Source organism: Schistocerca gregaria, chromosome 1, assembly GCF_023897955.1.
Source record: "Schistocerca gregaria isolate iqSchGreg1 chromosome 1, iqSchGreg1.2, whole genome shotgun sequence".
Taxonomy (NCBI): Eukaryota; Metazoa; Arthropoda; class Insecta; order Orthoptera; family Acrididae; genus Schistocerca; species Schistocerca gregaria.
In genome coordinates, this window is record NC_064920.1 from 1,130,236,000 (window position 1) to 1,130,261,508 (window position 25,509).

Below are 25,509 nucleotides of genomic sequence, written 5' to 3' on the forward strand. Positions count from 1 at the left end.
TGCCAAACTGTGGCCAAGAGCAAAGTAGACCACACTGTAGCACAACATGCAACTGAGCATAATACACTTGATTTCAATGGCTGCTTCACGACCTGGATAGCATGGATCTTCCCTTCCACCACCAGCTTTTCTGAACTGCACTGCACCTTCACAGCCTGTATAACATTGATCTTCCCTTCCACTAACAGCTTTTCTGAACTGCACAGATGGGAGTTATCCTTAGAACATGTTGTCCACTCTTAAACTTATTCTAGCCCCAACCTACAGTAACTCACCATGCCCACCCCCTCCATCCAACAGTTTGAGCCCCCTCTGTTCTATCACTTCTTTCCAATTCACACTTCCTCATGCTGACTGTGTTCCACTCTCTGCCAACGCACCTGGACCTAGCAACCTTTCCCCATTCTCTGCTCTTCTCCTTTTCCATTTCCCATCTTCCTCCCCCCTCCCCCTTCTTCCTCCATGCTATTCAAGACAGTGCAATTCTATCCTTCTACCCACCCCCTGTTATCCAACCCCCTTTCCTGCCCCACTTCTGATTGTTGCCTTTGTTCAATGTTACAGTCACATTCTGGCTGCAGCAGTTGGAGGTAGCAGTCATGTATGCATGAGGTGTGCCTGCTTCTGTAAATGTGTCTGTTTTCTTTTCTGAAGTAGGCTTTGGCTGAAAGCTCAATGTGTAATAACCTTCCTGTTGTGTCAGTCTGGAACTCCTTGTGTCATCTTTAAGGTTAGTAGCTATCTATATTTTTCATAATGTTGTTGGTATTCCAACCTGGACTTCCATTGTTTGAGAAAGATAAATGTGTAGTGAAGAATGAAAGTCACATACTCCAAATGTTTAAAGCCGGTGATAAAGTGTGTAAACTTAGAAAAACCATTTATGGTCAAGCTTAACATTAAATGGAATGCGACCCATAATTGTATCAGTATTGTCAAACCACACCCAAACTTTTCCACTTCCTGGCATGAATATTTCTTAAAATTTCACGATTGCCCTTGCAGCAGGTCATCAAATTGTCCTCCGTTTTACTGTAATCTTGTTTTGTGATGAATTTTTAAATAATGCTTGCAACACATTATTTAGATTTTTGACTGGTTTCCACATTTATTATCATTTGTAGCAATGTGTTGATAAGTTAGTTTATAAGATTTCATGTAGAATACTAATTACAGACAGACACATCCAATAGTCTACAAAACATTGTGACACTGGCAGGATCTTAACAGTGCACTTTCACAAGCAAGTTCTAATTGTGAATAATACATAATTTCCAGAATGAAATTTTCACTCTGCAGTTGAGTGTGTGCTGATATGAAACTTCCTGGCAGATTAAAATTGTGTGCTGGACTGAGGCTTGAACTGAGGGCCTTTGCCTTCTGCAGATGTATGCTCTACTGTCTGAGCTACCCAAGCATGACTCACACCCCATCATCACAGCTTTAATTCCACCAGTATCTCCTCTTCTACCTTCCAAACTTCCTGTGAAACTTGCAGAACTAGCAATCCTGGAAGAAAGGATATTGCAGAGACATGGCTTAGCATATCAGTTTCATATCAGTGCACACCCCATTCCAGAGTGAAAATTTCATTCTGAAAACACCTCCCAGGCTGTTTCTAAGTTAATGAATTGTCAGCCAAGTTAAACTAGTTACTGTAGTGAGTGAATGTACAGCTATCCAGCTGAGTCAGTCTTCTTAAATTTACTTTTTAGCACATCACATTTTTTTGACCACACAGCACTGGAGCAGCTTTAGTTACAGATTTATCTTATGTAAAGATGTTTTATGGAAAACTATCCATGCCATGGGAACTAGAAGATAAACAGTAAGATTACATTAAAGAACTTGGCCTTTATGTACAGGTGGTATAGATGTTACATTTTAAGTGTAATTAGGAGACAGACAAGAAAAAAATACTTATTTAAGGAGTACTAGTGTAGCAAATGGAATGCTTCCTCTTTCCACTGAAGGTTTTCCTTCTTAATGTGATGCTTGTCCACTCAGCACAGCATCCACTACACCAGCTTCCAGAGCCCTCCTCTTTATATGTGTAGTGCTCCAGGCATTTACCTTTATGTTACGCTCATACTTTTTGTCAGCAACTGCTTGTATCAGTGCTTAGACTGTTTCTATATTTGTCTCTCATGTTTTTGACTGTTGTTCACTTCTTTGAAAACTGAGAAGAGTCTCATATGTTTTTGTAGCTTTGGTGCAATGGTTGTATCAAAATCTACAGGTATCATTCTTAATGATGAAATGGATGATTTCTCTGCACCAAACATGACCAATGCAGCTGGAATTCCTCCATCACCAGCAAATTTTATTCAGCCAGGGAAAAGACCACTTTCATCTATGTCTCCTTCAATTTTTGTCAATGGAAGTGGAGATGTACAACTCGTTACTGGAGCTGCTGGTAGACCTAAAATTATATCAGCAACAACACTGGTATTTGCACATTTCATTAATTAATTGCCTTAGGAAAAAATTTAAAACATACACCAATAATTACAAATCATGAAGATGTTGCAGTACAATATATTTACAGGTATCTATATATAGCCTGTGGTTCAACAAAACTATAAAGGAAGCTATTGACCATAGCCGAATTCATCATCAGCTATTCCCTATGACACTTTTATATGAAGAAGGGTTTGAAGAGGTATGTACAAATTACATGATGCTCTATAAATTTTAATATTTTACACTGTGTAATGTAGGTAACTTAAAATTTGTAGACAGTCAAGTCCATTACAGATTTCCTTATTTGAAAGATGATATTTACAAAGGAAACAAGTACATATCACACAAGATAATTTCATTACTATATATTACAAGTCTGTTCATCCACAGTCCATACAATTAAACAGGATTCACTAGTTCAGATATACAGGGTGTCCCATCTAACTCTGCCACTGCATTGATTTCCAAAACAAAACAAAATGTGAAAAATGCAATTGGCCAGTGATACACCTATGTCAGGGGCTCAAACAAGGGGCAGGAATGCTCAATTCATAAATGTAAATATCACTTTCAACATAAAGTTGACTTGTTTTCGTTGTTCTAAACCTCATACATTCTGAAACATGTAGACTTTAAATGGTGGCAATGGTGCCACAGATTATGTCATAATGCACAAAGCAAAGGTTGTCTGCAGCAGGTTTCATGACAGTGCAGGTAACCAACATCACGACATTACAGAATTAATGCAGAAAATGTGGCATAATTTCCATTATTTGAAGTCTTAAGTATTCCAGAAGATATGAGGTTTAGAGCAGACTTTGCTATCATTAATTCTTTCTGGTAGAAAAAAAACATGCATATGCCACAGTTTAAAAAATGTAACTTTGTGTTGAAAGTGATCTTTGTTTACTTGTATGATTATGCATTCCTGCCCATTGTGGGAGCCCCTGACATAGCATCCATGTTCAATTGCATTTTTCACACTTTGTTTCATTTCAGAAATATGAAATGGTGAAGTTAGGTTGGACAACCTATTTACTTGTGTTTTTGTGTGTGTGGAGGGTGGGGTGGGGGGTGTTAGGGTGTATGCGAGCATGTGCACTTGCATGCATCCACCTAAATGATTGTCATCAGAAATTAAAATCATCACTTTTTCTTGGTCTGTTACCATGAGCCAAAAGTTTCAGGCTACTGACCGATTCACTATGAGACATAGAACTGTGAATTGGGAATTGCTAAAATATTGTATGTGTGTACCATAACAATTGGGATGTTCACTTGAGAACTTTCTCCTGTTAAAAATTACTTTTTGATCAATCACAAATAAAGATAAAAAATTAAAAAGGAAGTTCAGAGTAAATTCTTCCAGCACAGGGATAAATTTTTCTACCTTGACATAAGTGTGTGACCATATTGCATAGGTGGCAAAATAAAGTTTCTAGGCAAGAAAATTTGAAGCATATAATTAGTAAGTAAAAAGAGAGGTAATGAGTGCTGGGAGAAGGGGGGGAAGGGGTGGGGGTGGGGGAATATGGTTACTATTAAAAGGCTTGCTTAATGCGTGAAGCAAAAATTTAGAAAACAGAAATAGAATGATGAGAAAATGAAAATTTGGAAGTGTGGTACTGAATGAGGAGAAAGAATGAAGTAATATGAAAATAATTCTAGCCCATTGACTCTGCAAATTGTAAAAGAAAATAAAAAAGTGCAGAATATGTTTAACAGCAATGAGCAGAAAAAATTGTTTTAAACAGAAATGTTGAAGGGAATGTGACAGTGGAGATATGAATAGTGATGTGCTATGCAGTGTAATATGGTGATGGAAATGTGGAATTTGATATTGAAATAATTCTCTAAGAGTTCAAAATATTGAGAAATTGGAAACACTCTTTAATACAGAAAAAGAATTTACATGGAAAAATCTCACACTAAAAAGCAATTTTTATGTAACATACTTTCCCTCATAACTGAAATATATGATGATGTAACTACAGAAAATCTGAAATTGAGCGTGATTAAAAATAGGCTTCTGGTGCCAGTTGACTTGGCATGAGCCAACCATAACCTCTGTGAGGTCGAACTGCTTTGACTTTTTCCCCTTGAGTTTTCTTATCAGCCATGTTTTGTATGTTGCTATTATTCACCATGGGCTTTGTGTAAAGATATCATTAATAAATTGTATATAACTGAAATGTGTGGCTCTAGTAATTTGTACTATGACATAGCACTAGAATACCCACAGGCTCATAGATCACAAGAATAAACATGTAAACTGCACAGTATGTGTGTGGACAGAACATATGTGTAGAAACATTTACAGCCATGGTAAAATTTATTGAAAAAGCAAATACACAAAAGAGCTGATTGCAGTAAAAGAAAAAAGATGAAAAACTCTGAAAATTCAATAGATTCTGACTCTCAGTAGGTTCCCTGTCAGTTCAGAAACATGTTGGTTTTCAACTGGTGCATTAAATGAATTGCTTTCCTGGTTTTTGGGCTCTGATGTGAGTGAACACTTTGTGAATGATTTAAAGGGCATTGATAAACTGTAAATGCTTGAAAGACATGTAGTTACTGTTGCAAAAACTGGAACTCTTTTGAAGGCAATACACTTAAATGAAATGAATGTCCTTAGCTATTTCAGTGGAAAACCAGTACCAGTTTTGATTAAAAGTAATGTACTTGTTTCTGGGCTAGCTGATAACTTATTGTCAGTGAACAGACTGGAGACAAATGGTTTCAAAGCTGAAAATTGAAGGACAGCTATTCAAAGAGGAAATTACATGTAAAACTGTGTGCTCTGAAATTAACTAGAAATTCCTGCACAGCATTGCTTCTGAAATAATCTGTCATCAAAGGTTATGACATTCAAAGCAATTCAGTTTATTACTCATGACACATAATTTTACATACAGTGCATTTTCAACTTAGTGTAAAGTTTTACACTTACAATTTTTTTACTTTACATTATGTCTTATTACTTTGTAATTCATGATAAATTCAAGTTATAAGGGCATTTTTGGACAAGCCACTGCTTGACTCACTTTTTAAAAGCATTCCCTGTCAATATCTTAACTTCATTTCATAACAAGTTATTAAAAACAGCTCCTGTGACATTGCGGCTTTTCGCTGTTAATCTTCTGTTAACCATATGAAAATCTTTTCTAAGCCTTATTTCATAGTTGTGAATATCCATATTTCTTTTTGTGATCTTAGTGTCTTCTTACACTAGTATTATAGTTTGTAGTATATACTTGGCATAAAGTGTGAGAATATTGTGTTTAATGAATAAGGGTGTGCAAGAAGTTCCTGGTTTTACCTTAGCCATGATCCCCAAGGCTCGCTTCTGCAGTATGAAAACTCTTTCCATATTAATTTGCTATGTCCCACCCCACAATAATATTCCATAAGACAAGAAAGGATACACTAATATTAATTATACTGACCTACAAGTACTTCCAAAATATGTGGAATGAATAGACAGTGAAGATGTGAAGACACCAGATTCATGCACCTTCTGTATGGAAGGGAAGCAAACAAGACTTCAATGTAATCAGAAGAGGACAAGGGCAAAACATTCACTGGAGCTAGTACATAGTGACATTATGGGTCCTAATACTCCCACATCTCACAATGGAAAGATGTATATCATTACATTTATAGATGACTATACTTATTTTATGGATTATATGTGATACAAAATAAATCCCATTACTGGAATATGTTAAACATTATGAAGCTATGGCAACCGCTTATTTCAGTTTTAGAATTAGTAGATTTTCCTCCAGTAATGGAGGTGAGTATTTGTCAAACAGAATCAAAAGCTTTTTTAAAAAGAAGAGAACCCATTGTGAACTGACAAAATGAAATGAGTGGGAGCATGAGTAGGGGCATCACAAACAAGGCTAATTGCATGTTTTGAACAGTAAACTTGAAAAACCATTTTGGTCAGAAGCAGTACAGACTGCTCTTTATGTGTTAAACAGAACACCTGAATGTACATTAAAAATAACAGCTGCTGCTATTATGTCTTATGGTGAAATGCTAAATTTACAGAAACTGAAAGAGTTTGGTTGTGTGGCATATTTACAACTTACTGCAGAAATAATTGCTGAAAAGTTTGATTCCATAATTAAGAACTACTTCATAGTTGGATACTGTGTTAATATATATCATCTAGGGTGTCTGGAAAAGAGACACATCATTCTTGGAAGAAACATCAAGTTTCACAAAAGTCATTTTGATTTTAATAATGAAGATTGGTTCTCTTGTTAAGAAACCACAATTGTTGAGGTTAACATTGATGAAGAAAATTTTAGTGCCTACAGGAATGATACCATATCAAGTGACAATGAAGCTGAAGATAAGAAATCTCATTATATCTGCAGAAGGATAAGAGGAAGGAAATGTCAGGCATGGATGGAACAATAGGCAGCATTAGCACTGAATGCAAAAATGTACGGTGAGTAGTTTGAGAGACTTTCAGTTACCTCTATGGTAGATCAGATACGGAGATTAGATTAGATTAGATTTACTTTCATTCCAATTGATCTATAGTGAGGAGGTCCTTCAGGATAGAACATGTAAGAAAAACAATAATACATGACAAATATTTACGACTCAAACAAATAAGCTAATGTAACATTCCACGGGTCCCAAGTGGAATAATCGTCATTTTTTAAATAAAAGAATCATTTTACAAATACTAATGCACTGAATTTGAGATAAAAAAGTTTATTTATTTATTTATAAGTTAATAAACATATAATAAAACTACTAAATACTTATTTACAATGAACACATTACTGCAATGAACTGGTGCAGAAGTTAGATTGTACTTACACACACACACACACACACACACACACACACACACACACACACACACACTTATTTACAATGAACACATTATTGCACTGAGATTGTGCAGAAGTTATAATGTCACACACACAAATCAGTTACTTCTACTGAGAAATTCATCAATGGAGTAGAAGGAGTTGGCTACCAATAAATCCTTTAGGCTTCTCTTAAATTGAATTTCATTGGTTGTTAAGCTTTTTATGGCTGCTGGCAAGTTATTGAAAATGTGTGTTCCTGAATAATTCACACCTTTTTGTACAAGACTAAGTGACTTTAAATCCTTGTGAAGATTATTGTTATTTCTAGTATTGATTCCATGAATTGAGCTGTTGGTTTGAAAAAGTGATACATTTTTAATGACAAATTTCATTAAGGAATAAATATATTGGGAACAGTAGTTAGTATCCCTAGTTCCCTAAACAGGCTTCTGCAGGATGTTCTTGAGTTCACACCACATATAACTCTTACTGCATGTTTTTGTGCCTGGAAAGCTTTAGTAAAGTAAGCATAGTATGCCAGCTTTTTCGTTTTTATATCCCATATGCCTGACACAATTCATATTGAAAATAGAGATTTATTAAGACACTTCAGCAGTTCTGTGATGTGATCCTCCCAGTTGAATTTATTATCAAGATGTAATCCCAAGAATTTAACACTGTCTACTTTTTCTATCTGCTTGTCATCATATGTTAGACATATACTCAAGGGACACCCTTTACAAGTTCTGAACTGCATGTAGTGTGTTTTTTCAAAGTTTATTGACAAAGAATTGGCTAGGAACCAGTGATTAATGTCCACAAATATTTTATTAACTGATCTTTCTAAGACTACACTTGATTTGCTATTTATTGCAATGTTTGTATCATGGGCAAACAAAATGAACTTGGCATCTGGTAATGTTACTGATGAAGGTCATTGATATACAGAAGAAAAAGTAAGAGCTCTAAAATGGAATCTTGTGGGACCCCACATGTAATTAGTTCCTAGTTGGATGATGCCTGATAGCTTGATACATGTCTCTTTCCTAATAACAGCCTTTGTTTCCTGCCAGAGATATAAGATTTGAACCCTTTTGCAGTATTTCCTGTTACACTATAATTTTCTAATTTACTTAAAAGGATATTGTGATTTACACAGTCAAATGCCTTTGACAGGTCACAAGATATACCAGTTGCCTGCAATTTTTTGTCGAAAGAATTAAGCACATTTTCACTCTAAGTGTAGATAGCCTTCTCAATATCTGAACCCTTAAGAAATCCGAACTGTGTCTTTGACAGTATGTTATTTGAGATAAGCTGGTTATAAAGCCGATTGTACATTACTTTTTCTAAAATTTTTGAGAATGCTGGCAAAAGTGAAATTGGATGGAAATTTGATGCTATTTCTTTATCTCCCTTCTTAAATAGTGGCTGAACTTCAGCATATTTCAACAGAGGAAAGGCTTCATGCTGTGGCAGGTATGAGTAATAATCGAAAACAAGACCTACACAGTATGTGAATTACCTAAAAACAAGAAGTCTATTGCTGTACTTTTAGTCTTTATTGACAATCACTACATACACAAACATTACATCAAGTGATAACTGCACACTGAATAATAACAAGGTTAGAGAAAATTAACTCAACTATTAATGATCAAAGTACAGAGTTCTATCACTGACAACAGAATGCACCCTGGCATAGAACTGGTCTGACTTGAGAAAATTTGTGTATGCTGGAGAAGGTGCAAGTGGACGAGGCCCCACTGGCAGCAGTACGCTGTGTTAACATTTTCCGGCCTGGGGTGCTGGCTGCAGGCAATGGTAGCACACTTGCTTTCCCCAGTCACTGCTGGCACTGAATACAAATACTGCTATGGTGAATTGTGTGGGTGTGCCATCACAGTCCTTCCCTCTTATGTGGAGTCAGCTTCACAGGCAGGAGGACTATGCTGGACAGATCACTGCTGGTGGAAGCTCAGGACATGTGAGGAAGCCACCAGATCTGACCAGGTGATCGAAAATGATGACAGTGATGATTGCAAAGGCACAATGGCATCAGCATGGTGACACTGTTGGCTTTTGTTGGCTCATCATCATCCGAAGACGTGTCACTCTTGCAGGGATGTGTTCCAGACAGTGGTGTGCTGTCCACAGTGATGACCCTGGCTACAGGGGATCTTTGGACTGTGCCACAGAAAGAGACAGAAGCAGTGACAACAGATGCTCTGATGAGTGAGCAGCATCTGGGCAGCCTCTGTCAGACACCTATTGAGGGTCCGGGGAGGGCAGAAGGACCATATTGATGTTGTTGACACCCACCAGGGATGGAGCCTCTATGGCACCCAGCCCTTCTGATGGTGGGACAGGACACTCCACATGCATCCATGGTAAACATTCACCATCTGTGTATCTCCTAAACAATATCTGGTGCCCATCTCAACATCTGACTGAAGGTGCATGCCCAGGCTGGATTGCCCACAACATTTCGTGAACGGCATGACCTTGCAGAACGAAGCAACTGTAGCAACGTCTGGGGCTGTTGGCCATCTAGAGCCTCCACTGGGCTGTGGCCTTTCATCAGGGTGGTCCTGTAGGTGCTTAGGAATGGAGGCAATGCCCTATTGGCAGGCAAATCCAGCAAGCACTTTGCCACTTGCATCTTAAATGTGTGCACCATACATTCCACCTAACCATTCAATTGGGGGGGGGGGGGAGGGGGGGGGGGGAGAATTGTGCATATTAGATTTGATGTGAATAACACTGTAGCAGATACAGAAATCACAGAAGAACACTGAGGAACACTGTGGGTCTTTGTCGAGATGATCATCTATAACAACACTTTCACTGCAAAAACCTGTTAGCATCTGCAAAGGTGAAGCTCATGTGCATGACATACAGATAATTTTACAGTGCACCAATCACTAATAACCACAAGGAATGCAGGAAACGATGCAGAAAATCAATGTGGATGTAGTCCCATGGCTGATCAGGAGTAGGCCATGGAGAAATAGTTCATGGGAAGCTGCATGATGTACACCACACTGTTTGCACCTATGGAACAGCTTTTCAATCACAATCAAAGCTGGACCGTTAGTCAAAATGCCAGGTTAGCATTTTCGTGCAGATTGTGGCCCAGTGGCCATGGTGGAAACGTGCAAGAATCTAGGACTGCAGAATCAGTGGGATGACAATGCAGACTTTGTCTGGATCTGTAGTAAGGAGGAGTATTGCATCAACCACGGCCAGCCAGTTTCCTTTCTTTCTTTCTTTTTCGTCTGCTTTGTGACTGGTTTGATGCAGCCTGCCATCAATTCCTCCCCTGTGACAGCTACTTTCATCAGGATAGCACTTGCAACCTACATCCTCAATTATTTGCTGGATGTATTCTAATGTGTGTCTTCTCTAACAGTTTTTACCCTCTATAACTCCCTCTAGTACCATGGACACTGTGATGTACAGACAGTAGCAGAGGCAGGATGGGGAACGTGTAGGCACATTTATTTGGTCCAAGCCTTGTTGACACAAATTTATTATTTAACAATAATTGGTTATACATCCAAGTTAATACAATTAACAGTTTAAAATAAAATTTTAGCAATAACATTTTTTTCTCTTAAAACATTCTCTAGAAGAACATGCAGCCCCACTCTGACATTACATAAAGGTACTGTTAGTAAAGGGTATATTATATCGTACAATAGTGCAACATGTACAAGAAAAATATTGATCTTGTGATTTGTATTACATGTAAATCAAACCTTAAAAAATCCAATTTGGCAAGAGTGCAACAGACTCCCTATTGCCTGCTTTATTTATTTATTTATTATTTTTTTATTGTATTTTTACCTCCTGATTTCACTTGAGCTTACGTAAACCCTACACAAATGTCATTTATTTTTCTCTCATGTGACATCAGTTCACCTTTCGTGACAAATACACAAAATTTCTAATTTATATTGTATCAGTTAAGTAAGCTACAAGACAGGAATAACATTAATGACTGGTGACATGAGTAAACACTGTCAAGTTTTCAATTTCACGACAGTTGTGTTATCTAGCAATTTTCATTTAAATACTCACCCCACGTGTTCCAAAATCAATTCAGTCAGTCACGAGAAGAAACACAACTTAATACACAAACATGGCAATATTAAGACTTAGATGGGTGTACCCCAAGCAATATTAGTAGAACTAAGAAATTTGCAATTCAAACGCACCGATTTTAACAAGGTCTAATGTAATAATAATTTGGACAGGACTTTCATAAAATGATGGATGATAGTGGATACTGTGCCATACACTATGAAACAAATTAAGAATTATTCACAGTAGACACCTGGCACATGATGATATTATCTGAAGTATTGCAAATCACAAAATGTTGGTTACAAGTACCAACCACATAATAAAGTAATGATCATTCAATATAATAAAAGTATATGAAAATTTCGGCCTTATCCAGGTGATGAGAACCACACCAATGCAGTTTCCTGTTACACTCGAGTGCTAGGCTCAACAAAAAACAGCTGATCATGGAGAACCACACTAAGCAAGTGAGCATTTCATCCTCCCCACACACTAGCAAACAGCCATACTCATTGCAGTCCTTAATCGGGAGGCACCAGTTGACTCCCCACCATCATGATTGAGCCATCCTCCAAAAACTGTTGCTTCGCGCACTAGCGCCAACAGTGCTCAGCGATCACGCCCCCTATCACTGCGGTGAAAACAAGTGAAATAATCTCACGGGTAAATCAAATGAGCTGAGCCATTACATGGCTCAGATGTTATTCCATGATGTATTAACAGGTGTCTTACCTTTATTCTTGTCAGTGTTTTCCATATTCCTTTTCTCACTGATTCTGCCGAGAACCTCCTCATTCCTTATCACTGAGTGAGGTGGCACAGTGGTTAGCACACTGGACTTGCATTCAGGAGGATGAGAGTTGAGAACTATTTCCAGCCATCCTGATTTAGATGTTCCATGATTTTCCTAAATCGCTTCAGGCAAATTCCGGGATGGTTTCTTTGAAAGGACATGGACAACTTCCTTCACCATCATTCCCTAATGCAATGGGACTGATGACCTTGCTGTTTGGTCCCCTCCCCCAAATCAACAAACCAACATTTCGTTACCTTATCAGTCAATCTAATTTTCAACATTCTTCTATAGCACTGCATCTCAGATGCATTGATTCTCTTGTTTTCCTGTTTTCTCAAAGGCCATGTTTCATTCCCATACAATGCTATTCTCAAAACATATATTCTTAGAAGTTTCTTCCTCAAATAAAGGCCTATGTTTGATAGTAGACTTCTCTTGGCCAGGAATTCCTTTTTATCATTGTCAATCTGCTTCTTATGTCCCTCGTGCTAAGACCGTCTCTGGTTATTTTGCTACCTAGGTAGTGGAATTCCTTACCTTCATCTACTTCATGGTCACCAATCCTGAGGCTAAGTGTCTTGCTGCTCTCACTTCTGCTAGTTCTCACTTCTTTTGTCTTACTTCAGTTTATTCTCAATCCATATCCTGTACTCATTAAACTATTCATCCCACTCAGTAGATCCTGTAATTCTTCTTTAGTTTCACTAAGGATAGCAATATCTTATCACCGATATCCTTTTACATTGGATTTTAATTCCACTCTTAAACTTTTTTTTATTTCTGTCATTGCTTCTTTGATGTGCAGATTGAACAGTAGGGGTGAAGGACTACATCCCTGTCTTACATCTTTTTAATCTGAGCACCAATCTTATTGTTTCCTCTTGGCTCTTATACAAATTGTATATTACCCTTCTTTTACCACTATTTTTGTCAGAATTTCAAACTTCTTCATCATTTGGCAGTGTTGAAAGTTTTTCTCAAATCCACAGATCCTATGAAAATGTCTTGACATTTCTTCAGCCTTGGTTCCATTGTTGATGACAACATCAGAACTGCCTCTATTATGCCTTTATCTTTCCTAAAACCAAACATATCATCATCTAACAGATCCTCAATTTTGTTTTTCTTTCTTCTGTATATTATTCTTTTCAACAACTTAGATGCATGAGCTGTTTAGCTGAAAGTACTATAATTCTCACACTTGTCAGTCTTTGCAATCTTTGGAATTGTACGGATGATGTTTTTCCAAAAATCTGGTGTTATATTGCCAGTCTCATACATTCTACACATCATGCAGTAGCGGAGGAACACACATACAAAAAGATTTATCTTTTACAAGGCTTCAGACAAGGTTAAGGAAAAGCACTGGAGAGGTTTAAGAAAAGGGGTACAGTTAAGAAAAGTCACCCAGAATTACCAGATAGGATGAGAAGAAAGGTCTGATTGTGGGGGACTGCACCAGACGAGATTTGGAAAACTGAGCTTAAAAGTGGAAGACAGGGTAATATGGAAGGCAAAGATTACTACTAAAATATCATGCATAAGTTAGTAAGAGTGAAAAGCTAAGTACATTGTATGTAACAGAGGTGGAAGGGGGGATGGTGAAAAATAGACAAGTCAGAAAATGAAAGATGTAGAAAACTAAAATGTAGTGAAGAAAGGAGTAGTTACTGTGAATAAATGCTGAGATGGAAGGATTTAACGTAAATTAAGGCCAGGTGGGTGGTGAGAACCAAGGACACATAGTGCTAGTACCAAGCTGTGAAGTTCGGAGAAACTGGTGTCTGGGGGAAAAATCCAGATGGTGTGTGCAGTGAAACAGGCACTGAGGTCATGACTGTCATGTTGTACAGCATGCTCTGCAACAGTATATTATGTGTTCCTGTATACACTCCCTGCCTGTGCCCATTCATCCTGACTGATAACTGTGTGGTAGTCATGCTGATGTAAAAGGCTGAAAAGTGTTTACGTAACAGCTGGTATATAAAGTGTGACATTTCACAGGTGGCTCTCCCTTTGGTAGTATATGTTTTGCCAGTTACAGGGCTAGAATATGTGGTGGTAGGAGGATACATGGATGCATAGGGAAAGTCTTGCAGTGGGGACGGTCACAATGAGAGTGATGGTGTATTGCTGTAAAGAGTCTGCATCTGAACACATATGTTTGTCTCTGATGCCAAGGCTGTATGGGAGGGAACCTTTGACATGGAAAAGACAGCAACTGTCAAAATATAAGTACTATTGTTTGTTAATATTTTTGATATGGACAGAAGCGTGTAGCTGGTCTCCAGTGAGGATCAGATCAACATAAAAAAAAAAGTGGCATGGGATTCGGAATAGGACCACATGAAATTGAACTGCAGGAAAGTATTTAAAGATTCCAGGAATTTTAACAGGCAGCCTGACTATAAGTCCATATGGCAGAGATGTCATTAATGTATCTAAACCAAACCAGGGGCTGAAGACTTATGGATCCTGGGAAAAACCCCTCCAAGTGACCCAAGGAAAGGTTGGCATAGGAAGGAGCTGGAGCCATCCTTGTTCCCATGGCTGTACCCCTGATCTGTTTCTATGTCTGCCCTCAAAGGTGAAGTAATTGTTGGTAAGTATAAAGTTGATTAAGGTGAGCAAGAAAGATGCCATAGACTTGGAATTAGGTGGGCATTGACTGAAGAAATGTTGAGCAACAGACAGACCATGTACATCTGGGATGTTGGTATAGATGGAGATGGCACCAATTGTGACAAGCAAGATGTGTGGTGGGAGAGGGACAGGCACAGATTTCAGATGGTCTAGGAAATGGTTGGTATCTTTAATATAAGAGGGAAGTCTTTGTACTATAGGCTGTGGGTGTTGATCAATTAAGGCAAATATATGTTCGATGGGTGCTCTGAAGCCAGTAACCATAGGACGGCCAGGATTATTGGGTTTGTGGATCTTACAAAGAAGATAAAATGTGGTGTGTGTGTGGTTTGAGTGGGATAAGAATTCTATGGACTGAGGTGTATTTCTTTGTGAGGGGCCTGAGGTTTTTAGGAGGGACTGCAGGTCAGTTTGAATCACAGGGATGGGATCTTGATGGCAGATGCTGTGTGTACAGGGTCAGGCAGCTGGCGTAGACCTTCACTAACATACTCTTGTCAGTCAAGTACCACAGTGGTAGAGCCTTTGTCTGCTGGGAGGGAATGTAGAGCCTGGAGCTCTGCAGAGGACAGGTTAGGGTCATGTTGTAGGGATCTAAGGAAATCTTGTGAAGCAACAGTGGAAGTAGTCTTAAGTCTTCCAAAGCTCTCTTAAATTCTGATTCCAATAGTGAAGCCCCTCTCTCTTGTGTATCAACTCCTGTTTCTTCTTCTATCAAGCCATCAGACAAGTATTCCCCTTCACAGAGGCCATCAATGTACTCCTTCACCCATCTACTCTCTCCTCAGCATTTGACAGTGGAATTCCCATTGCTGTCCTAAAGTTACCACCCTTGCTCTTAATTTCACCAAAGGTTGTTTTGACTTTTCCACATGCTGAGTCAGTCCTTCTGACTACATATCTTTTTTGATTTCTTCACATTTTTCATGCAGCTGTTTCATCTTAGCTTCCCTGCACTTCATATTCATTCATTCCTAATTGATTGTATTTCTGTATTCCTGAATTTCCCTGAACATTTTTGTACTTCCTTTTTTCATCAATCAACTGGAGTAGTTCTTCTGTTACCCATGGTTTCTTTGCACTTATCATTTTTGTAACTATGTTTTTCTTTCTAACTTCTGTTATTGCCCTTTTTAGAGATGACCATTCCCCTTCATCTGAACTGAGAACTGAACTATTCCTTGTCACAGTGTCTATAGCCTCAGGGAACTTCAAGCATATCTCTTCATTCCTTAGTAGTTCTGCATCCCACTTCTTTTCACACTGATTCTTTCTAACTGGTCTCTTAAAATTCAACCTACTCTTCATTATTACTAAATCGTGATCTGAGCCTGTATCTGCTTATGGGCATGCCTTGCCATCCAGTTTTTGAGTTCAGAAGCTCTGCCTGACCATGAGGTAATCTAATAGAAATCTTCCCGTACCTCCAGGCATTTTCCAAGTATACCAGCGTCTCTTGTGATCCCTGAACAGAGCAGTCATTACTACTAGCTGAAATTTATTGCAGAACTCAATTAGTCTTTCTCTTCTCTCACTCCAAGTGCCAAGCCCATATTCTTCCGTAATCCTTTCTTCTAATCCTCCCCTTACAACTGCATTCCAGTTCCCCTTTATGTACTGAATTACTCATTCAATATCCTCATATATTTTGGCTATCTCTTCATTTTCAGCTTGCACATTGGCATGTACACCTGAACTGTCATTTTTGGTGGTGGTTTGCTGTCAATTCTAATGAGAACAACCCTATCACTAAACTGTTCACAGTAACTTATTCTACCCTACATTCCTATTCATAACAAAATCCTACTTCCATTATACCATTTTCTGCTGCAGTTGATATTAATCTATACTCGTGTGACTAGAAATCCTTGTCTTCTTTCATTTCACTTCACTGATTCTCATTATATCTAGACTGAGCCTTAGCATTTCCTTCCAAGATTTTCTAGCTTCCCTACCAAGTTCAAACTTCTAATATTCCATGCCCCAACTCACAGGATATAATATTTTTATTGGTTATTCAATCTCTTTCTCATGGTCACCTTGCCCTTGGCAGTCGTCTCCCAGAGATCCGAATGTGGGACTAGTCCGGAATCTTTTGCTAATGGAGATATCATCATGACACTTTTAAACTACAAGGCACATTTCTTGGGGATGAACATGTGTCTTTAATGCCATGGTTTCCATTGCTTTCCGAATTCTCATGCCATTGATCATTGCTGATTCTTCCACCTTAATGGGCAGTTTCCCACCTCTATACGCTCCTCTCCCCTGTTAGCTTACAGATATAGTTATTTGTTGAGTATTCATATCTGTGCATTACACATAGTGGCCTTGCACATTGACACTGCCTCCAGGGGAACACCCAGTGATTGAGTAGCTCAGTTTGGTGCCAACCATTAAGGGTGGCACAGAAGGTAATGAGCAGCAGGGAGTCATGTCTAGAGGTCAGGCATGGTTGGAAGATACATGATCACATGCTGTGAGAAGTTTGATAAATCCATTAAATGTTGCAGTGTTCCATAGATGAGACTGTGAATTCATCAGTATTAGAAACGAATCATTAGTAAAGATTGGTAGAGGGAATGTTTACCTTAGAAAAGTAAGAGCAAACCTTACTGTGTGTGCATAGAAACATTGGGAATGTGTACCACGCTTCATACTAGAGACAATAAACCTTTCAATTCTATGAAGTCAACATCGCCTTTTGAATCTTTGTTAAGATGGCATTGGCTAAAGGATGTGAAAAAGATCATCTCTCAATTCCGTTATTAAGTGATTGTTCAGTGTGTAATACACGCTGCAGAAAGGTAGTAAAAGGTATCCTGTGCATGGAATGCAGATGTTGATATCATGATAAGCATGTGAAAATAAATCTAAAACTCATAAACGATGGAGATCAGTGGCAATGCTGAATGTGTGTCGAGCATGTAGCAGAAAACAAATCGAAGAGCTCTGTAACATGACAGAAAGAGGAATAAAGCTTGAAGAACTCCTGCAGTGTCACAAATTAGTGATGGAAAACCTATCTGCTGAGTACTTAGTTGGAAGCAATCTCGAAGTTCTTTTGGTGTCACAGGAAAAGCAAATTAATATACTGAAAGAAGATTTAGCTGCAACATGTTCAGAATACTAAGACCACATGAAGAAAAAGCTGGGCAGCAGAGAAAAAGCTGCCTAAAACTGAAAGTGATCAGCATGTAGACCATATATTGTGTTCGTGTGATCCGCATATAGCGAGGAATGCCAATAATACCAAGCATCTTACTGCAAACCAGGACTACGATTCTACTGCTTCGAATAAGAACTGCAAGAAAAAATATGTGTATCACCAGCAGCTCAAACGGTAAAGTGCAATCATGTCTGTTGTCATCCAGACCTAATGTTCATCCAGAAATGAAGCCAGCACTAATCACAAACTCAAAGTCACCTTTCAGTATTTCCCGAAACAAAACAGAAGTAAACACAAAATTTCAGGGAAAAGAAAAATTGTGTGGTCAAAAGCTCAAGGGTACCATCTTAGGTAACAGACAAAGCCACAATTTATCTAGATTTTAAAATGAAGACACACAGATTGAATCTTTATGCTATGTTTACCGCCAAGCCAATGCAAGTTTAGTACTAAAAAAAGCTAACCAAAACACTCTCAAAATATGCACCTGTGACATTGTGGTAATTGCAACAGGATCAAATGATGTTGCTTGCAATAATAGCTAACATGTAATAAAATCTTTAAAAACAAAATTATCAAGCACTGTATCGAAGAAAGTTTTTTTAGAAGATGTTTCTTTCAAACATGACATCCCAAACTGGTCATGTCTAAACACAGAAGTAACAAGCGTAATTTTGTAGATCTACAAACTGTTCAAAATTACAATAATTAAAGCAAGTGAATTTCAACACAGACTTTTATACATGAAACAGGTCTCACTTAAACAGTCTTGGGAGAAGATTAATCTCAGATTTCATATAAAGATTATAAAGAAAGAAAAAGTACTAAGTGGCCCATTATACCACACAGGTATGGAGAACCAAACATAGCAAGGAAAACATTGCACCCAAATACAAATACAGTGTAAAACATACTGAAAATGCAAATGAGTGTGAAACATTTAATCTTAAAATTTTTTGTGGCTATGTCTCCTATCCAAGAAAACCAATACCAAAGTAACCATAGGCAATAATACAGTATGCCATATCCACCAGAAATGCAAGAGAAATAACTTTTGTGTGTGCCACCACAATGTACAATAAATAATAAACAAATTTGCAGACATTGAACTTATTTACAACAGCCTTAAAATACATAAATGTCATATGCATTACAGAACATTGGCTAAAGCCAGAACAGGTTTGCTCAATAAACACACCTGGCTACAAATTAACATTTTGTTACTGCAGTAAAAGTCATATTCATAAAAAATTGCATAAAATATAAAGTTTCATCCAGTTTGGTTATTTAAATAAAGACAAGGATTTTGAACTAGCTGCTATTGAAATCATAGAAACAAATATAATCATTGGATGGTTTTACCGCTTCCCAGTAGGCAGTACACGTGTCTTCCTCAAAAATCATGAAATACTGCTAAACAAACTCCACCAAAACAAAAAAGAACTGACTTTCTGTGGCCATTTTAATGTTGGTTTTCTGTCTCCATGGCATGTGAGGGAATCGCTATTTAACCTCATAAACTCACTCAACTCAAAAACAACAGTAACTTTCATCACAAGATGCAAAATAGCATCAAAACAACTCTAGACCAGATATTTATAAACCATCACTATCAGGTTATAGAACCTGTGGTTACAGGCTATAGTGATCACAGTGCCCAATTCCTACACCTTACAAATGCCCTCCCTCGAAACTGCAACAAAAAATACATAACCAAAATAAGAAGTTATATGAGGGTAAACCCAAAAAGAAGATCTCCTATTTTTTTATAAGTACAGAACTCTGTTTGTGTGACGGTTGGTCACACTGTTGTGAAGAGTTCTTCACACACTGTGTGTAAACATAGGCACGCTGCACTGAGGCACTCAGTCTTGGCTTGGCAGCTGTTGAGAGTGGAGCTCCTGTTGGATGTTACTGCCAAGTTCAGACTGTGTGCAGTTATTCGGTTTTTGAATGCAAAGGGCACTATGCCGATTGAAATCCATTGCCAATTGACGGAAGTGTATGGTGAGTTGTGCATGGATGTCAAAAATGTTCATCGTCAAGCCACCAAAGGTTTGCGGTCTGTGCAAAACTTGACCAAGTGCACAGCTTGTGGGATAGCGTGGCTCTACTGTGAAACGTGCCTTTCGACTCCTCTCTCTGGCTACAGTATGCTGTCGTCCACAGTGGCACTGAAGTTGCCCATGGGGCTTCATGTAAAGTGGTGTAGAGAGTTTGCAGCTGATCGGACCTAAATTCACGACGAACAAAGGAGCGGGAGACCGTCAATTTCTGAGGACACAGTGTTTAAGGTTGAGCAAAGCATGCATGAAGATCGACGGATCACCCTGGATGATCTCTGCACCTTGGTTCCTGAGTTTTCCTGAAGCACTGCTCACAGAATTTTAACGGAAACATTGAACTACTGGAAGGTGTGTGCAAGATGGGTGTCGTGCATGTTGACTGAGGACCACATGCGAGTTGATGCTTCCCGCTCATTTCTGCACTGCCTTGCAGCCGAACAGTACAACTTTCTGGAATCAGTTGTCATGCGTGACAAAACCTGGGCATACCACTTTACACCTAAGACCAGGCAACAATCATGCCAGTGATGGCATCCATCTTTGTCAAAGCCTCGGAAATTCAAACAAACACAGTCTATGCTAAAGTCATGACAACCGTTTTTTGGGATCGGAAAGGGATATTGTTGGTCAACTTTATGCCCACTGGGACCACAATTAACACTGACAGTTACTGTGAGAGACTGAAAAAACTCAAACGGGCAATTCAGAACCAGAGAAGAGGAATGTCAAATAAGGGCATACACATTCTCCATGACAATGCTTGCCCACACATCAGTCGGCAAACCGTTGGTCTCCTGCAACAGTTTCAGTGGAACATAATCAGCCACCCACCCTACAGTCCTGAGTTGGCACCCAGTGACTATAACCTTAAATTAAAAGAACATTTGGCCAGAAAGCAATTCAGCTCTGACGACGAGGTGAAAGAAGAAATTCATAACTTCCTGAACAGCATGGCAGGGAGCTGGTATGACATGGGCATACAAAAACTGCCCCAGCATCTACAAAAATGCATCAACAGAAATGGTGATTATGTCAAAAAATAGTTAAATGTTCAAGGTGTAAACTATTGTAGAAATAAACAAGTCTTTGCACTTATGAAAAATAGGATATCTTACTTTTGGGATTACCCTCGTAGCAATGAAAATATGAAAACATTCAACAATTCCCTGGTAGGAGAAAAATGGAATAAGGTATACAAAGCATAAGTACATACAAAAAAATGGACTCATTAAATACATTCCTGTACCACTTCAGTACTGCATTTCTCTGAACCTGAAACATATCAAATCAGAAGAACCCAAAAAGAAGCCATGGACAACAACTGGCATGATTTATATCATAAGAAATGAAAAAAAATCAACTGCCCTGTGAACATGAAAATACAACACTGACCCACAAAATTCCAAAGTTACTAATCGACAAGAAGTTGCCAATATTTTCAACAATTACAATGGAAGTACTGTAAAGCAACTACTACAATGTATGAACAGTTCAATGACCACACCCGATAGACAAAAAAAAAAAAAAAAAAAAAAACTTCTGTAGGCTGTATAGTCTTCCAGGAAACTACTGCTGACAAAATTATATTAAGCCCAAAAAGCCTTTGAAAACTATAATCTGGAATTGATGACATTCCAGATTTCATCTTAAAGAACGACATAAATAAAATAGCTATCCTCTGTCCAATGTGTACAACTCATTGCTGATGACAGGTGCATTCCCTGATTGCATGAAAGTGGCAAAAGTTATCTCAGTATTTAAGAAAGGTGCGAAAAATAATGTCAGAAACTGCAGACCTATACCATTGTTACCTGTGCTTGGTAAACTTGTGGAATGACTAATCTGTCAAAGATTAAAGAGCCAAATCTTCTCTACCACCCAGCATGACTTCAGGAAAAATAAATCCACAACAACAGGTATATATAATTACAAATACTCCATCCTAGATAATTTCCACATAAAGCAAAAAGCAGTTGGGATCTTCCTAGATTTGTCAAAGGCATTTGATGTCATAGACCATAGTATTCTACTTGACAAATGACAGTTGTGTGGGATCAGAGGCATCCCTCTAAACTGGTTCATATAATATATCTCAAACAGGAAACAAAAATTAGCAGTAACATGCAATTATCATAGACATACTGAAAATTACTGCACTGACTGTAGTGGTATTGCACAAGGTGTGCCCCAAGGTTCAATACTTAGACCATTCCAGTTCCTTCTTTGCATTAATGACTTGTCATTGAATATCAGTGCCACTACCAGTACACTCTTTGCAGATGACACCAGTATCCTCCTTACAAGTAGAAATGACTATGAACTGGAAGAGGGCATGACTAAAAGTGCAGAAGAAGTGGGTGACTGGTCTGATGGAAATGATCTGATAGTCAATACAAAGAAAAATCACCTTCCTAAACTTCCACCTGAGAAACACAAAATTTATGCCTGACATGCAACTACATGGGCCTGTAATATCCTCCACACCAGAAACAAGATTTTTAGGCCTGTGAATCCCTAAAGTGGGAAATACACATCAGCAAACAAATAGTAAGCTGAACGAAGTGTGCTATGCCTTACATATCCTCATATACTGAACAAGCACAGAGACTGTCTACACTGCTTACTATGTGCAATTTAATACTGTAATGCAGTATGGTATGACATTGTGGGGAGACTCATAGCAAAGACATTCTCCTTACCCAGAAGAGAGCTGTGAGAATTATGAACAGGGGAAGCCAACTGACAGCTGCGGACCTCTCTTTCAAAGTTCACTCATTCTTCCTCTTGGCAGTCTCTACATTTATAAACATGTAAAAAACAGCACTCCATATTCAGGCCATGAGTGGCCTACCAGGACCATCTGACCACCGTGTCATCCTCAGTGGAGGATGCGGATAGGAGGGTCGTGGGGTCAGCACACCGCTCTCCTGGTCGTTATGATGGTATTCTTGACCGAAGCCACTACTGTTTGGTCGAGTAGCTCCTAAAATGGCATCACGAGGCTGAGTGCACTCCGAAAAAGGGCAACAACGCATGGCGGCCTGGATGGTCACCTATCCAAGTGCCGACCAAGCCCGACAGCGCTTAACTTCGGTGATCTGATGGGAACCGGTGTTACCACTGCAGCAAGGCCATTGCCATTACAAACATGTAAGTTTGTAAAAAGTAATATTACTGAATTCAACAAAAATGTGGGTGTTCATGTCATGGTACAAGACTAAAAGTGAAACTCCATGTTCAAAATATGCATACCTCCACCTTCAAAAACTCACCATTTAACCACGGCATCCAAATATGCAACAGTCTGCCATCAGAAATACAGAACAGGAAGTATCTGCCTTTGTTTAATGAGACTTTGAAAACCTTCCTGCTTGATCATTGGTTTTACACAGTATCTGAGTTTTGGCCCATTTGTGTGAAAAGAAATGCACTTGGCAGTAAGACTGAAGTAGAAAGGCACATGCAAATAAAACTGCGTGTGACAAGCATAGCATTTTCAATATCATCAGAAAGTGTGTCTTTCAATGTTTAATATTTTTGAAACATTTACTGGGTAAAATGGAACTGTACACTTCTGTAGATAAATCTAAAAGGAAAATGTAGATGAGGAGATTGGATTTTAGGAAGTGACAAGTATTTCAGATCAATCATTAACTGGAAGTCAAATTCAGAAGGATAATATGTCTCTAGGAATAATGAAAAATCCATTAGGAAATTATACAAAAATAATGGTAGGACACAGAGTGGAAATGGCGAGCATGGTAAACATGGGAGGGTGGCAGATAAAATGCGCAACAATTCAGAACACACCATTAACGGAAAACATAGTAGAGGAGGAAATGATGGTTTGAAAAGGGAAAAGGCTGTAATGCAGTGATAGAAACACCAATAAGAAAAGTAGACAAGGAAGTTGTAGCAAACAAGCCATAGATTCCATGAAGGAAAATTTTAATGAACTGCAGTCATCAGTTGCATTGAACGAAAGTTTTAAGAAACTAGAAGAAAAATTGGAAATGGCATTAACAAACTATCAACAACTTAGTAATAAAATGGATAAAGGACATTAATGAACAAATATAAAAGATAAAACACGAACAATCAGTGGTGAGTAAGGAATTAATGCAGTAGGGGCACTTACACAAGGGTAAAATTGGGAAAATTCATAAAAAGCAAACTATATTAGAGGATAGTGTGGTAGCGGTTTCAGTTCGAGAGTGCACGGAGGCTTCCATAACCAACAAAATGACAGTTTGTGGGGGAGAGCACAGGTCAACTAGTTGAAGATATGTTTCCAGGTTCACAAGGGACGTAAAGTATGTGGTGTCAACCTCGAAAAGAAATGGTTGTTGCGGAATTAACTGTATAATGTAAATCTTGCTGAACATCGAGCTTGTAGCCATAGACTGGCATAAGATTATGCACTTCTGTGAACTCCACATCCACATCCAAGTGCTGACTGCATGGCTACTTATGGCAGCTGATGGCCATCTAGCCTTGTTTACTGCAGGTGGCACACGTGGTACACCTATGTGGGCAGTAGCACTGGGAATGTACACAGTAATAATCAGGACACAATGAGAAACAATGGTGGAAAACAGGAATGTCAGATGGTGACCCGAATGAATTAAAAGCTCAAATCGGGGACAACAGGGAATGTCACCGACGTTTTGCCAATGATCACTCTGATGCAACATCACTGACATCCTCAAACTGTTCAGAAGCAGCCTGTGACACAATGAAAGCCTTAGCTCTACCCAAAATCTCATCAGCCATTGGATCTTCTAAATGCAACATGTCCCAATGAACCTCTGTTCTAGGGCAGAACGAACTACAATCTCGAAAATCAGAGAATCAGCATAGATTGTTGGCAGTGCGCAACACACAAATTCACACTTCTTACTAAACCAATAGAGGTCAGCTACCCACCATTGATCGGACTGGCTTGGATCTTTTTGCCATTGGTGGAACTCCATATGGGAAACCACCACTTGTGTTTGCTTAAAATAATAAGCACTAAGCAAGTGACACATTTCAGAAAATGACAACACTGATAGGTCTTTTAATGCGGCAAGTTTTTGAAGCAAATGAAACATTTCAGGAAAGACCTATGAAAAAAAAACAACCTTATTGTAATAATGGATCTTCTACCTGAAATGCTGCTGTAGACACCACATGTATGCATCCCAGTCTTCCTTTGCTTCTTGGAAAGGTGGAAAACTGAGGGGCAGGGGGGGGGGGGGGAGGGGGGGGGGAGTGGCTCAGATTGGTGCATACGCAGCAGTGGAGGGCTGCTTTTGCTCCCAACGAATTTTTAAATAATTGATGGAACAAGTCTAACTGGTGCTGTTGTTGCTCAAGTTTGTTACTATACTATTTATTGACAACCACTACATACACAAAAATTACGTTGGCTGATAACTGCATACTGACTAATGACAAGCTTAC

The 25,509-nt window shown here is 38.6% G+C and overlaps 1 protein-coding gene and 1 pseudogene across 2 annotated transcripts in view; one reads left to right on the forward strand and one right to left on the reverse strand.

The window, feature by feature from the left end:
* LOC126283998 (scoloptoxin SSD14-like) overlaps positions 1-25,509 on the forward strand; it is a 95,011-nt gene that overhangs the window by 67,480 nt on the left and 2,022 nt on the right. The window contains exons 7-9 of one of the 2 annotated variants that reach the window (XM_049982547.1): positions 2,208-2,448; positions 2,549-2,662; positions 6,783-6,826. In XM_049982547.1, the coding sequence (XP_049838504.1) occupies positions 2,208-2,448; positions 2,549-2,662; positions 6,783-6,797 (370 nt within the window). In that variant the 3' untranslated portion in view covers positions 6,798-6,826. Of the gene's footprint in view, positions 1-2,207; positions 2,449-2,548; positions 2,663-6,782; positions 6,827-25,509 lie in introns of those variants that run through there. The other variant, XM_049982542.1, reaches the window with a different exon arrangement.
* Positions 23,086-23,203, reverse strand: LOC126291617 (5S ribosomal RNA; annotated as a pseudogene).